The sequence below is a fragment of the Centroberyx affinis genome, unplaced genomic scaffold, assembly GCF_046629955.1.
Source record: "Centroberyx affinis isolate AG114_WGS23_722 - 3 ecotype Tasmania unplaced genomic scaffold, CSIRO-AGI_Caff_v1 ptg004613l_1, whole genome shotgun sequence".
Classification (NCBI taxonomy): domain Eukaryota; kingdom Metazoa; phylum Chordata; class Actinopteri; order Beryciformes; family Berycidae; genus Centroberyx; species Centroberyx affinis.
In genome coordinates, this window is record NW_027282224.1 from 1 (window position 1) to 15,000 (window position 15,000).

General features: G+C 41.9%; 2 protein-coding genes across 2 annotated transcripts in view; both read right to left on the reverse strand.

The window, feature by feature from the left end:
• Positions 1-11: 11 nt before the first annotated feature.
• On the reverse strand, positions 12-6,501 carry LOC139665557 (TBC1 domain family member 9B-like; the record flags this gene model as incomplete). The annotated part of the gene is made up of 6 exons (XM_071544609.1): positions 6,302-6,501; positions 4,082-4,192; positions 3,858-3,976; positions 3,027-3,255; positions 2,270-2,528; positions 12-219 (listed from the first exon to the last, which is right to left on the reverse strand). Coding segments are annotated over exons 1-6 (1,044 nt in total), but the record flags the coding sequence as incomplete, so codon positions are not given.
• A 4,378-nt stretch (positions 6,502-10,879) lies between these two features.
• The window catches only part of LOC139665556 (E3 ubiquitin-protein ligase RNF130-like), a gene marked incomplete at its 5' end in the record, with an annotated part of 36,316 nt that continues 32,195 nt past the window's right edge, over positions 10,880-15,000 (reverse strand). The window contains 1 exon segment of the mRNA XM_071544608.1: positions 10,880-11,079. Within this exon segment, the coding sequence (XP_071400709.1) occupies positions 10,970-11,079 (110 nt within the window).

Sequence of the window (15,000 nt, forward strand, 5' to 3'; positions counted from 1 at the left end):
TGTGCGTGCACCTCTCTGAGCGGGATGATCAGCTGACACAGGTCTTCTTCTCTGCTGTTAAAGCAGATGTAGTTGTTGGAGATGTACAGCTGGCCGATGATGTGCATCTTGGCGAATGGCGTCCAGAGCGTGCAGTCCGTGTGTCCGTCCAGGCGCTCGTCCTGCGTGAGGCGGAACATGGCGCGGTACCGCTCGTTCTTCGCCCGCGCGTCCAAGTCCCTGAAACACCAACACACACTCAACACACACTCAACACACACTCAACACATTGACGATACGGGAGACATTTTGGAAAGAAGTAATAAGTTTAATTTCCCAAATAACCTCTAAGCCCATCCCTCTTAGTCCCAAACTCTGCATCTTGGGCCTACACCCTGAAAATCTATCTTTGATTTGAACTGCACTAGTTTACTTTTTAAGTCTTTTATCTTTTGTATCTCTTGTCTGTACTTTTGCACTTTTTAATTGTAAATCTTTTACCTTTACTGTATTTTTATCACTCTGTAAAGCACTTTGAATTGCCCCAGTGTATGAAATGTGCTACACAAATAAAGCTGCCTTGCCTTACCTTTGAGAAGGCATGAAATTAAAATGGTTGATCTCTGCTTAATTCACACAAAACATTTGATCGCGATCTACTGGAAAAATGTGTCATGCCCTCACATCAAAGAACGATCATCCTGTCTTGCACTGGAAAAACTAACATAAAGTCTCAAACGTAAACTCTGTGAATTCTACAGAATTTGGGGCCTTTTTCTACGTCTTCTTGAAAGCGAAGATCTGCAACACCTTCTGGATTCATGAATCCTCTCCTGGCTAGTCCTATATAGGCATTTGATACTATAGTATGTACATTTGTACTGAAAATATCTATTATTATTATGCTATGCTCTACATTTGTATGACACTCCTCTGGTTGTTACTGCTCTGTTGTCTGCACATTCGCTGTACTTTATACAGTATGTCTCAATGGAAATGCACTGTATCTTTTATCTCATTACCATAGCTGTCACTTCTGTTTTTCTTTTGTTTGGATGAGATGTTCGGGGGGGAGGGAAGGGGCAATTGTCTACATTGTATATTAACTTTTACATTGTATCCTTGATATAATTTTCATCAAAAATCCCAATAAACAAATGCTTTAAAAAAAAAAAAAACAAGACAGGAGAGGTTCAGTGAGTTTGTTCCTTTATATAACGCGTCTCTTTCATACCTTCAGCACATGGACCCACAGACAATACTGGCTCCGGTCAGCTGGGGCCAATATTTGATTTTCAGATTTCTCTGATTACTTTTCAGGCTCTGATGGAATCAACATTGAGCTACACTGCCCATCAGAAGTTTGGGGACTAGCTTTTGAAATTGTTTAATAAATCAGCATGTTTTCTTTGTCGGTTTGCAATACCTTCCCTCGCATACATATAAGACTAGAAAAAAGCATCTTATAAAGGGTAAGAAACGCAAACTTAAATGTACAAGCTTCAGTGTGGTTTGCAGAGGTCCACAGGTGTGGAATGAGCTTGATAACACGATAAAAATGTCATTATCTCAAAAAGAGTTTAAGGCAGCAGTTGCTGCTAAAATATGTTTAAGCTTGAACACCCTGAACGGCTGGGGACTCTGATGAACATGAAGCTGAGTGCTGAAGAAACAGATCTGAAGTATCAGGAAATAGATATTTTAATAAAAGCATTGCATGCATTTTTTCCCCTTACTTCTCCATTGAAGAAATAACAGAGAAAATCAAATATTACTTTGAAAATGTAGAAAAGGTGAGGAGTCCCCAGGCGGTGGATCTCACAGACCTTCAGCCCCATATGAAGTCATCACTTCTCAAACCACATTTTTTAGACTTGATTTAAACTTTTACTTTTGTTTCTGACCTCACTTTATGATTCTTTATGGTTCTATTATTTCTCACAATGCTTTGCTGTAATTTTATTTTATCCTTTGTATAGCACTTTATTGTTATTATCCATTTTCTTTTTTATCCTTTGTAAAGCACTTTGAGTTTATTTTGAAAGGTCTTGTCATTTGTTTGTCTTTTATCTCTTTGCTGTGTTATTTTTACAACACCTTCAGTGTTTATTTTGCACTACATCTTTCATTTCTTGCACTTGTTCCTTGTTGTGAAGCACTTTGTAAGTTTGGAAAAGTGCTCTATAAATAAAGTTAATAATTCTGTATTATTAATCATTATTATCACTATTATTATAATCCTTTAAGCCTCAGTGTTTCTCAGCCAGATCCCCGGGCGTTCAGACCGAACCTCTTGAGCGCCGAGACGTTCTTGAGCGTCTTGCAGGGTTTGGGCAGCGAGCGGTCGGCGGCGAAGCCTTCGTTGTCCAGCAGCTGCCGCATGGCGATGTTGGCCAGCTGCTCCATCAGCTTGAACGTGTCGTTGATGTTCAGGAACATGGAGAAGAAATGCTCCGTGTGGCGGGTGCTGACACACACGCTCTCTGGAAACAGGAGGGTGGCGTTCTTCTCCAGCTGGGTGACCTCCGTCCACTGGACCACCAGGGTGACTGTGTGTGTGGGGGGGGGGGGGGGGGGGGGGGGGGCAGACAACTTAGAGTGGGACAAGATGGAGCAGAGAAGACCCACACTCCTGCAGTCTGAATAGAATTTATAAATAAAGTTTTATATCTCTATGTCACAGGTTCTCAACGTGGGATCCAGGGACCACCAGGGGTCCTTGAGGGGGTTCCAGGGGGTCCCCAGCAAACTCATAAATTGTTAAACTTCACCAGTGTTTCATTTACAAGTAGTTAACACGATGAGAGAATGTAGAAGAATGAGTGTTTTGATCATAGTTTCTCTGTTGTCTCTTTACCTGCAATACAGACAGTCATGGAATTCTGGACAAAATCATATCTGACAATAAAAACTCTTCTCAGATTTGGGTCAGAGAGACAAAATCTCATCAAATAGGGGTCTGTGGCTCTAATGTGGACTAAATTAGGGGTCCATGATATGAAAAAGGTTGAGAATCACGGCTCTATGTGACAGACGAGCAGACGTACCCTCCTTGCCCAGCAGGAAGGAGTAGAAGCAGAGGTGGTTGATGGTCAGGTACATCCAGCCCTGCCGCGGCACCCGGCTCTTCCAGTAGCTGCAGGAGTAATAGTTGACCAGCTTCTCCTCCTCCGGCATGCCGAACAGCTTCCGCATCTTCAGCTCCGCCTCGCGGAACTTACCGGAGTCTTCCTCCTCCTCCGCCTGCTTCCACTTGTTCTCCTCTGCGATGATGCCCTGCCACACACACACACACACACACACACACTCACTGACTCTGTGTGTGTGTCTGATGGTCAAAACAACGAGAGCATCTGTCTCTGGTGAAGAACCTGCTAATAGTAACTAATAACTAACAGTACTAAAGGTAACTAATAGAAACTAATAATAACTAACAGAACTAATGGTAACCAATAATAACTAATAGTGACTAATACTGACTAATAGTAACTAATAGCAACTAACAGTAACTAATAGAAACTAATAATAACTAAGAGTACTAAAGGTAACTAACAACTAATAGTAACTAACAGTAACTAATGGCAACTAACAGTAACTAATAGAAACTAATAATAACTAACAGTACTAATGGTAACCAATAATAACTAATAGTGACTAATACTAATAGTAACTAATAGTGACTAACAGTAACTAATAGAAACTAATAATAACTAATAATAACTAACGTTAGGTGGTTACTAATAACTAAGTAATTCAGAGTAACTAATGGTAACGAATAGTAATACTAAATTCAACTGGTATTGTCAGGCATTCTAATAGTAATCAATAGTAAATAACAGTAACACTGTCTAATTTGAGCTGGTATTTAAGTGACATACAGAGATTTTGCCCTTGACGAAGGTGGTGACGTCTTCATCATTGTCGAATATTGAGATGGTCTGCAGCAGGTTTGTCTCCAGCCAATCCCAGTGCTGCGTGATCTCCTTCCTGGAGGAGCCTGGGGGGGGGGGGGGGACAGGAGAGTTGGAGGTGAACAGCAGAATCCAGTAGAACACAGTAGAGTCCAGTACAGTCTGTCTGTCTGTCTGTCATGTTGACTCACCAGAGGCGATGCTCCAGTAGATCTGTGAGTCGGCGGTCTGCAGCAGAATCCTGTAAGGTGCGACTCTGGCACTGGAGTCCAGGACCACATCCAGTGTGCCCACCAACAGGCCTGATTAAAATACAATATATAAATATATTATATTAACACATCACGTCCAGGACACCCACCAACAAACCTGATAGGAAATATATAGACCGGTTACTACCAGTCCCAGGTACCCTGTATCTTATACCCTGTACCTTATACCCTTTACTCTACACCTTATACCCTGTACCCTATACTTTGTACCCTATACCTTATATACTGTACTTTATACCATGTACTCTATACCTTATACCCTACCCTATACCCTGTACCTTATACCCTGTACCTTATACCCTGTACCTTACACCCTACTCTATACCTTATATCCTGTACTGTATACCCTGTACCCTCTGCCCGATACCCTGCACCTTATATCCTGTACCTTATACTCTCTACCCCATACCTTATACCCTGTACCCTATACCTTATACCCTCTACTCTATACCCTGTACCCTATACCTTATACCCTGTACCTTATACCCTGTACCCCATACCTTCTACCCTGTACCTTATACCCTCTACTCTATACCCCATACCTTCTACCCTGTACCATATACACTGTACCTTATACCCTCTACTCTATACCCTGTACCCTATACCTTATACCCTGTACCTTATACCCTGTGCCTTATACCCTCTATTCTATACCCCATACCTTCTACCCTGTACCATATACACTGTACCTTATACCCTCTACTCTATACCCTGTACCTTATACCCTGTACCTTATACCTTATACACTCTACCCTATATCTTATACCCTGTACCCTATACCTTATACCCTGTACTCTATACCTTATACCCTATACCTGGTACCTTATACCCTGTACCCTATAGCCTGTACCTTATACACTCTACCCTATACCCTGTACCTTATACACTCTACCCTATACCTTATACCATGTACTCTATACCTTATACCCTGTACCCTATAAACTCTACCCTATACCCTGTACCTTATACACTCTACCCTATACCCTGTACTCTATACCATATACCCTGTACCTTATACCCTGTACCCTATAAACTCTACCCTATACCTTATACACTCTACCCTATACCCTGTACCTTATACCCTGTACTCTATACCATATACCCTGTACCTTATAACCTACATCCTAGATCTATGAATACATCATGTCCAACACTGCAACAGGTTAACAGGTCATGTTCACCAGACAGTAGCCCTTTCACACATGAAACCTGTAAAATTGGCGTTTTTATTTTTCGAGCCAGCGTATGTGTGTGAAGGCATCGACCTGCTGTTTAACTCCAATTAACAGAATAAAGTTCTTGGTCACAGGTCAATGGGTCGGTAACTGACTACCTGGCATAGGGAAATAAAGTCCTTACATGAAGACCTGCAGCAGACAGGCTTGTAGAGACTGATATGTGCCTTGCTCAAAGGCAGTAAAAAGATCTCTGGTATGAACACACTTTAGTTGTGGGATCATTTGGGAAATGTATTCAACACATATTCAGTGACCATATTCATACATAAAGCAATGAACACATAACAGTCTGCCTGTTACTGCTTTCACATGACCAGTTAAAGTTCAGTGTGAAGTCCTGCAGAAATCCGCCTGCTGAGGTTTTACAAGCTAATTTAATTTAGTGGAACAACAAAAGTACATTCCAGGTCCATGAGGCATCAGTCAGCAGATTGACTGGCTGCAGAAACAGAAACATGGCGTCTTTAAAAATACAAGAAAATCAAGAAAATCCAAGAAAAACAGAGGAGAGACAGACAGAGTGAAGTTGGGCCAGTCTGCCAGACAGAAACATTTCAGATTTCTTTCCTTCAAATGTTTTCATACAAAGTGGATCGAAGCACACGAAATATCCAAGCAGACAATTTTTCTAAGTTGCTGCTGAATTAAAAGACAGTGTTTTATCTGTCTGAATCAGCCAACTGTAAGCTAGCAGCTAGCTCCAGTTGCTATAAACAACATCAGATCAGCTAACGGAGCTTCACTTCAGAGACCTGAGGAGTAAAAGCTAATGCAGCAGCGTCTCTCCTCCTCTGACACCCAAGAACTCCCTTCAGAAAATAAACTTACATCTAACGCATCAGTGTTTGCTGCTCTGAAACCTTACAGCCCATTTTAAAGTTAATAAAAATGGATTACATACCGGTGATGCCTCCTCCTCGGCCGTGGCCTTTCCTCCTCTGCAGGATGAAGAAGGGGTTCGCCCTCTCTGAAACCCACAGCGCGTTGGCCAGCAGCACTTCCTCCGGGTTTGTCCACATTTCAGATGAATTTAACAACCTCTCCGCCAGATGACAGCCGGGCTAACGTGTGGAGATCAAACCTGGAAACCGTTTGTTTCAGGACACTTCAGACAGAGAGGCTCTGCTGAGGCGCGCTGTGCAGTTTGGAGTTCATGTCCGCTGTTGTTGTTGTCGTCTGCACACCACTTCCGGGTTTGGTCTCAAATCACGCCCTCTCCGCGGGATGCGTCATTACGTCAAAGGTTGCGTCCATCAACCATGAATTCTTTGTCAATCTGACGATATTGATGTGCAAATTTTATATTCATAAATGTTACATTTTAAAATTGCTGACCACTTTTATATCCTTTTATTTTGAATTGAATGCGTTTCTAGATTCTACACAAGAACAAAAACAGTTTGTGTATAAAATGTTTTAATGATCTATTTAAAATAGTTGAGCTGCCTTTTCCCCTACCCATGTAACTTGTATTGATATTATCCTACTTTATTTATTGCATTTATTGAAATGTGTGAGTGTTGTGAATAAAGATTTACTGTTGAGAATAAAAAAAACCCCAATAACATATTGAAACGTTAGTTTGTTGGGAAAACTACATTTTTAGTTTATAATGTATTATGTGTTGTCAGTCTGCAAATATCACACACACACACACACACACACACACACACACACACACACACACACACACACACACACACAGCAGGTTTCCTTATCAAAAATCTGATGTCTTTTTATCAAGTCTTTGTAACTATTGATACACTTTGGAAAAACTTTCACTCATCACTTAACTTCACTTTACGTTTTTTATATGTCATATATATATGTGTGTGTGTGTGTGTGTTTATGTAGTATTATTATCCCTGATCACTGTGTTGTTTAGCTGTGTACATGTATCTGGTTTTTGTCAATAAAGATGAACAGCAGCTCATTTCATTTACAGTAAACTGTGTTATTCTGGGCTTTTGCTTTAACATCTGGACAGTGTGTGTGTGTGTGTGTGTGTGTGTGTGTGTATGTGTGTGTGATGAGCAGATTGATCATAAACTATAAATACAGATTTCCTCCTGAAGCTCTGTGAGCCAACAGACCTGCAGACAGTCTGATGAGTTCTGGACTGTGGAGACAGAGACAGACACACAGAGTCATGTGACTGTCAGAGCGTCTTCCAGAAGAAGTTTCAGTTCCTAGAGGTCAAGGGTCAAATCCCTGTGACCCTGGAGAGATAATGTGAGAATAAGAGCAAAGCAGAGACAGTGAAGAGTGAGGCGGAGCCAAACTGATCCATCAGAAACAGACAGAATGATAGATGATAGATGTGTGTGTGTTGGTTTGTTCTGAGCGTCAACATGGCGGCCAGAAGAACAGGAAGCTTTGCTCATAATGAAGCTGCTTGAAAGAAAAAAAAGTATAAATTCAATCAGAAACTGATCTGGAAACCTCCAGTCATCCCAACGCTCCACCAGGCGAACTCTGTGTTCTTTGTTCCGGTCGGACCGTCGTCTCTGTGTTCACCGCTAGCTTCTACAGAACAGACGTAGGAACGATCTGATTGGCTGAACGGACGCTGAGGAATCCGTCTGTCCAGAAGGAAGTTCATCTGGCTGAACTTTCTGTCCGTCAAAACAGACGGAAATCTGACAGACGGAGCGTCATCAGTCTGTCCGACAACAGACAGACAACAGACAGCTGTCAGTGGAAATGAACTGAAGTGAATGAGAGGCAGAACTTCTAGCGACTAGAGAATAAGGAACACGGTTCAGGTCGATGTGAGCGACTTGTTAAAGAGACGAGGAGCGACTCTGCTGCTCCTCCATGCAGCAGCAACACTTCACCTTTAACTCTGACTCTGTTCACCTGGACAGCAAGTCTGATATGAACCCGATTAACACAACAGGCTGAATAAGAAATCACCATGTAATCAGCATGTTCTGATCCCCTGAACCTGAATAAAGTCATAGTCAGTAAGCAGAATCTCATTAAGACGTGCAGTATTCTGGTTTCAGTCTCATTACTGAAGCGGTTCAGACTGTAAACACCTAGACCAGGACTCTCTCTGGACCGCCTGACTCTCCTCTGCCTTCCAGAGGCTGAACTGGTTTCAGAGGAGAAAGAGACTGACAGCAGGAAACAGAAGGAGAGGCTGAAACTGAGCATGCTCAGGATTTAGAGGGAAACGGAGATCATGAAGTCATGGATGGATCATGAATCATGAAGCTCTGTCCACAGGCTCGCCTCATGGGTGCCCCCTCTCACCCTTACTCTTTACTCTGTACACTGACAGATGCAGGAGTGCAGCTGTTTGGTCAAATTTTCTGTCCCTTCTCCGAGGTTCAGAATCAGAACCAAGGGAATGCTCTCACTGATTTTATTTCTTGGTGTGATAACAACCTCTTGGACTTAAATGTATCTAAAACCATGGAACTGATTATTGATTTTACACGTAACAGAGATGCAGCCAAAGATCATCATACATAATGAAAGTGTGGAAATTGATGACCATCTTAAATTTGATGTAAACACTGAGGTTATTGTGAAGCGGGGGCAACAGAGAATTCACCTTCTCCGTAAACTAAATTCCTTCTCTGTCAGGCCCGTCATCCTTTGTCGTTTTTATCAATCTTTTATTGAGAGTCTCCTGAGTATTTCTTTCATCTGCTGGTTTCACAGCCTCACAGTAAAAGACAGAAACAGTCTGAACAGCATTGTTAAAATCTGTTCTAAGATCATCGGAGTGAAACAAAGAGACCTGACTTCTTTCTGCAACCAACAAATCCTCCGGAAAGTATTTTGTATTATTATTTGTATATATTTGTATTATTCTGGCTTCTTCTGGACTTGTTCTTGCAAGTGAATTTTCTCTGTTGCCATCAGGATGTCGTCATGTTTCACCTGCTTGTAAATCTAACCGCCATTCAAAATCATTTATCCCCTCTGCAATCCCACTTTTAAATGCTCTGTAGGTTGTTTTATTTTTGATCTGATCTTTTATTGTGTTTACCAAGTTTATTTATCAACATGATTTATTTATAGATTTCATTCCACATTTTAGCTCCTTGGTGTATTGTTTGTTTGTATGTTGTTGGATGTTACTGTGTTTTTCTGTGTACAACAAGCTGCTCATAAGTAATTGCCCCTAGTGGGATTAATAAAGTTGTTTTGAATTTAAATTGAATTTGAATTTGAAGTTTTCAGTAAAGTCTGAAACTGTCCGAGTCTCCAGAGATCCTCCTCTGTCCTGCTGACCGGACTTTGCCCCTCAGCTGGAGACAGGAACATGAATGGAACAGTTCTATAGGCAACTCATGGAAACAGATTAATGTGAATATTGTCTTATTCAGAATAAGTCAGATTATTGCTGTCCATGTAAACTTCGTCACTTTCCCCTTAACTCTTTTCCCTCTGAGCTCCACAGGGCGACACAGGGCCAACGCCTCCTTATAGGCAATAATGACACTTTTAATGCTGAGGCAGTACTGTATGTAACACAGTGAACCGAAACCCAGACAAACATCCTCCTCCTTTCACATCATCATCATCATCATCATCATCACTATACAATATATCAGATACAAAGACTAGAACACAAAGGGATGAGAACAAAAGGACAAATTCCTCCACCTGATTTGCTTGTACAAGATTGAGAAAACAAAATGAAAATAGTGCTTTAATAGGCCACTTTAGAGCTATATCATCATGTATATAGATTGTATATACTGTATATACTAGGTTCCCTTCAGGTTCTGATTAGTACACGCTGAGGGTATTTCATAAGCTTTTTGAATACACATTAAAATGTCTCCTCGCACTACAGAGAAACATTAGTTTTTTGCTACAGGAGAGTAACACTGTTTACAACCCAGTTCCTCAAATTACAATTCACATAATCGCTGATTCGTTCCTCCGTCCTCCGAACAGAAGGACGAGGGCTTCGGTTTTGTCCTCGGCGTCCGTCCACAGGCGGCGGCGTGGGGACAAGAGGAAGCCGGTCCGGTCCGGTCCGGTCCGTCCGAGAACCGGACCGGAGCCGCGGGGAGCCGATCAGACGGCAGGTAGCTGGTCGTATTTACAGATGTGGGAAACTGAAGGAGCGGCGCTGGATGAGGCTTCTGATTCTTACGGACGTTTCTGATTGTTACGAGCGGTTTGTTGGGGATGAGAGACACACCAGAGAACTGCAAGGGGAGACTAGGAGAGTTTGTTTTTAACGTCCTACTGCTGCTCCGTCTGTACAGAGAGAAGCTGCTGCTGCTGCTTCTTCTTCTTCTTCTTCTTCTTCTGCTGAGGAGATGGAAATGGAAGGAGGGACTTTGTAGATCTAACAGGAATAAACTGAAGGGAAACAGGATCCTCTGGCGTTACATTCCTTAGTGGAAGAAAGTCTGATGGAAGAATGGATGTTCGAAGGTCTGTCCAGGTTGTCGTCATCGCCACCCCCCCCCCCCCCCCCCTCCCCCCCCTCCCCCCTCCCCCCCTCCCATCAGAAAACACTGCATCAACACTTCCAGGTCCGCACAGGTCATCCTCTGTCCTCTGCCCTGGGGGGTCGTAACCATGACGACGAACCTCACGACTTGTTGTCGTCGTACAGGTCGAGCGACGCCTGGATGTCAGGAAGCTCCATCTCACAAACCACACTGCGAGGAGACATGGAGTTCCTGTTGAAGAAGTGACCGCCTGGGGAGAGGGGGAGGAGGAGGAGGAGGAGAAGGAGGAGAAGAAGGAGAAGGAGGAGGAGGAGAAGAAGAAGGAGGAGGAGGAGAAGGAGAAGCAGGAGAAAGAGGAGAAGGAGGAGGAGGAGGATGAGAAGGAGAAGGAGAAGATCTCAAAGTTAGTGTCATCAACATCAGCTGAGATATGAAATATGATGTGAGGAAAATCCATAATACTGCTCTGACCTATTTTAATAATACTTTATTCATGTAGCACTTTTCAAAACAAACATTACAAAGTGCTTCACACAAAACAAAAGATGATAAAAGCAGTGTGAAGAAAAAACATAAAACCAAAGCCGCACCAAATTCACCAGATAAAATGTCAGATAAAACAAGTTTACATTCAAATAAATAAAAAAAACAGTAGAGTGATGATGAGAAAATGTTTTCAGGAAGACACTGAGTCTGCCAGAGAATTCCCATTCTATGTCTATTTCTATGTTTATTGATAAGGTTGTTATGGTATAGATGTTTATCAATAAGGCTGTTATGATATAGATGTTTATTAATAAGGCTGTTATGGTATAGATGTTTATCAATAAGGCTGTTATGGTATAGATGTTTATCAATAAGGCTATTATGGTATAGATGTTTATTAATAAGGCTGTTATGGTATAGATGTTTATCAATAAGGCTGTTATGGTATAGATGTTTATCAATAAGGCTGTTATGGATGTCTTTATCTTTATGTTGATATGGAAAACAGAAATATGAATCAATAGTAAACAACAAGCTGCTGAGAGACGTTTGATTCTGCTGCAACATCACTTCATCCCCCACCATCACATTAAATATCCTCTACTGTGTGTGTGTGTGTGTGTGTGTGTGTGTGTGTGTGTGTGTGTGTGGTGATGTTGGCTCAGGTAACATTAGCAGATGGCCCCATCTAGTGGAGAAACTAACACATTACAGCAAACCTGTACAGAGCTGATAAACTGACCGACTGTCCAGAGGAGGAAGAGGATGAATCTCCATCACTACCTTCCTCCTCTCAGTGTGTAAACACACACACACACACACACACACACACACACTGACACACTGTCATGTCACACACCGTCTGCATCTGAACTACATCAAGACAAAGAAGGTGCTGAAGAGTCACAAACAGCTTTCAAAGTCATTTAATGGCTCAGAGTGCTTCGTCCTAGTTTCCCGGCTAAAAGCAGAACAGGTAAGAAGAAGAGCAGCAGGTTAAGGCAGCAGAGGGCAATATGGCCGCCGGCCTCCAGCAGGTAGACGACCATCAGCTTCGCTCCAATCACTCCGGTCTGGAAGAGAGAAGGAGTGGAGGTCAGGACAGAGGAGGTGGAGGAGAAGCTGCTCGTGAGTCTGGAGGATGAAGACACCAAAGACCTGCTGCCCAGTTGACTATAGTCAGCCCAGAAGAGTTCGCTCGGTTCAGATCCCACAACATGAAATCCTATCATTTCATTTCAATTTCTCACAAAAAATGTATTATGTATATGCAGGGTTCCCACACATTTTCATGGATACAATTTAAAAACTTTTCCATGACTTTTCAAGGATCCATAATAGAATTTCCATGTAATGTGAGGCGGTGACTCTGAATCAATACCAGAAATGATTACTGCACTGGACAAACAGGACACACCTCTTTATATTGGATTTTAGTGCTTTAGAGTCACTGCATCACATTACATGGAAGCTATTGAAAAAAATCATGAATTTTCCATAAAAATATTTATAAAAAATAGAAGAAGCGCTAAAACCCAATATGAAGAGGTGTGCCCGATGTGGCCTGTATAGTAATAATTTCTGATTTGGAGTCACTGGGTCACATTACATGGAAGCTATTGAAAAAAATGCCATTATTTTTTATTAAAATATTTATTTAAAATAAATTACACATTAGCAATCAAAATAAGTGTGCTACACCAATTTAGTATAATTTTTTAATCATAATTTTCACTAACATTGTCAAGTCAGCATGAACGTATTGAATGATTGTTTATAACGATTGTTTTTGTGTCAATTAAACAGTAATTTATTGATGGTCCCTAAGTCAGCCTCCAGCGGTTCAGCGTGAGGTTCTGGAGGAGAGCCGACCTCCTGCTGCAACACTGAACCTGAGCTGTCCTGTCATTACACACAACAAAATTCCATGACTTTTCCAAAACTTTCAAGGATTTTACAAATTCCATGACTTTTCCGGGCCTGGAAAACGAGATTTTGAAATTCCATGACTTTTCCATGTTTTCCATGACCGTGGGAACCCTGTATATATGGCAAAACATGAATTTCAGTCCTTATTCTGATGTTGCAGGAAGGAAAGCTGGGGAAAAGTTCACAAACCCAGACCATACTGTATGTGGTTATAATATAGGAGTTAAGTTGACATGTGGTAAGTGTAGTTAATATGTGGTATATGTAAAGTTTATATATCCTTTTCATAGTTGCCATACAAATATATATAAAGGTGCCATATGGTAGGTTTAAAATTGATATGTGGTAGGTATAAAGTTGCCATACAGTAGATGTAAAGGTGATATATGGTAGGTGTAAAGTTTCTATGTGTAAAGTTGCCATATGGCAGGTGTAAAGTGTAAAAGGTGTAAAGTGGTATGTGGTAGGTGTGAACATACAACACAGTAGGGGTTAAGTTGTGTAGACTTGGTAGTGTAAAGTTGCCATACTGAAGTGTAAAGGCATATTTAAGGCGGTACTCACTCCAGGCTGCTGACAGTAATTCCGACGATCATGGAGCTGAAAACCAGAGTCCAGATAAGTCCAAAGATGCGAACATGAAACCATTCATCTGTCAAATAAAGGGCAGGAAGCAGGGTGAACCCAGAGAAACCACAGCCACACCCAGCAAGAGAGAAGAAGAAAATCTGTCTTCTGATTGGAGGCCAGAAGGAAGAAGAAGAAGAAGAAGACCAAGAGAATAAGAGCAGACGAGATTTGTGAGAATCCATGAATATCTGAAGAAGACAAAGTCAGAGAAGAAGAAGAAGAAGAAGAAGAAGAAGAAGAAGAAGAAGAAGAAGAAGAAGAAGACTGCTAGAGTGAAACCAGCTGCTGCTGCTGCAGAGCAAGAGAAGAAACTGTAGAGATAAGATCCACAGATGTTCCCATAGGACACAATGCTACAGGCAACGCAACGCTACAGGCAACGCAATACTACAGGCAACGCAATACTACAGGCAACGCAATGCTACAGGCAACGCTACAGGCAACGCAATACTGTAGGCAATGCAATACTACAGGCAACGCAATACTACAGGCAACGCAATGCTACAGGCAACGCAATGCTACAGGCAACGCAATACTGTAGGCAACGCAATACTGTAGGCAATGCAATACTACAGGCAACGCAATGCTACAGGCAACGCAATGCTACAGGCAGCGCAATGCTACAGGCAACGCAATACTACAGGCAACGCAATGCTACAGGCAACGCAATACTGTACGCAACCCAATGCTACAGGCAACACAATGCTACAGGCAACGTAATACTACAGGCAATGCAATGCTACAGGCAACGTAATACTACAGGCAATGCAATGCTACAGGCAACGCAATGCTACAGGCAATGCAATGCTACAGGCAACGCAATACTGTACGCAACCCAATGCTACAGGCAACACAATGCTACAGGCAACGTAATACTACAGGCAATGCAATGCTACAGGCAACGTAATACTACAGGCAATGCAATGCTACAGGCAACGTAATACTACAGGCAAGGCAATACTACAGGCAACACAATGCTACAGGCAACGCAATGCTGCAGTCAACACAATACTAAAGTCAACAATACTACAGTCAACAATACTACAGTCAGTACAATACTATAGTCAACAATACTACAGTCAATACAATACTGTAGTCAACAATACTACAGTCAACAATACTACAG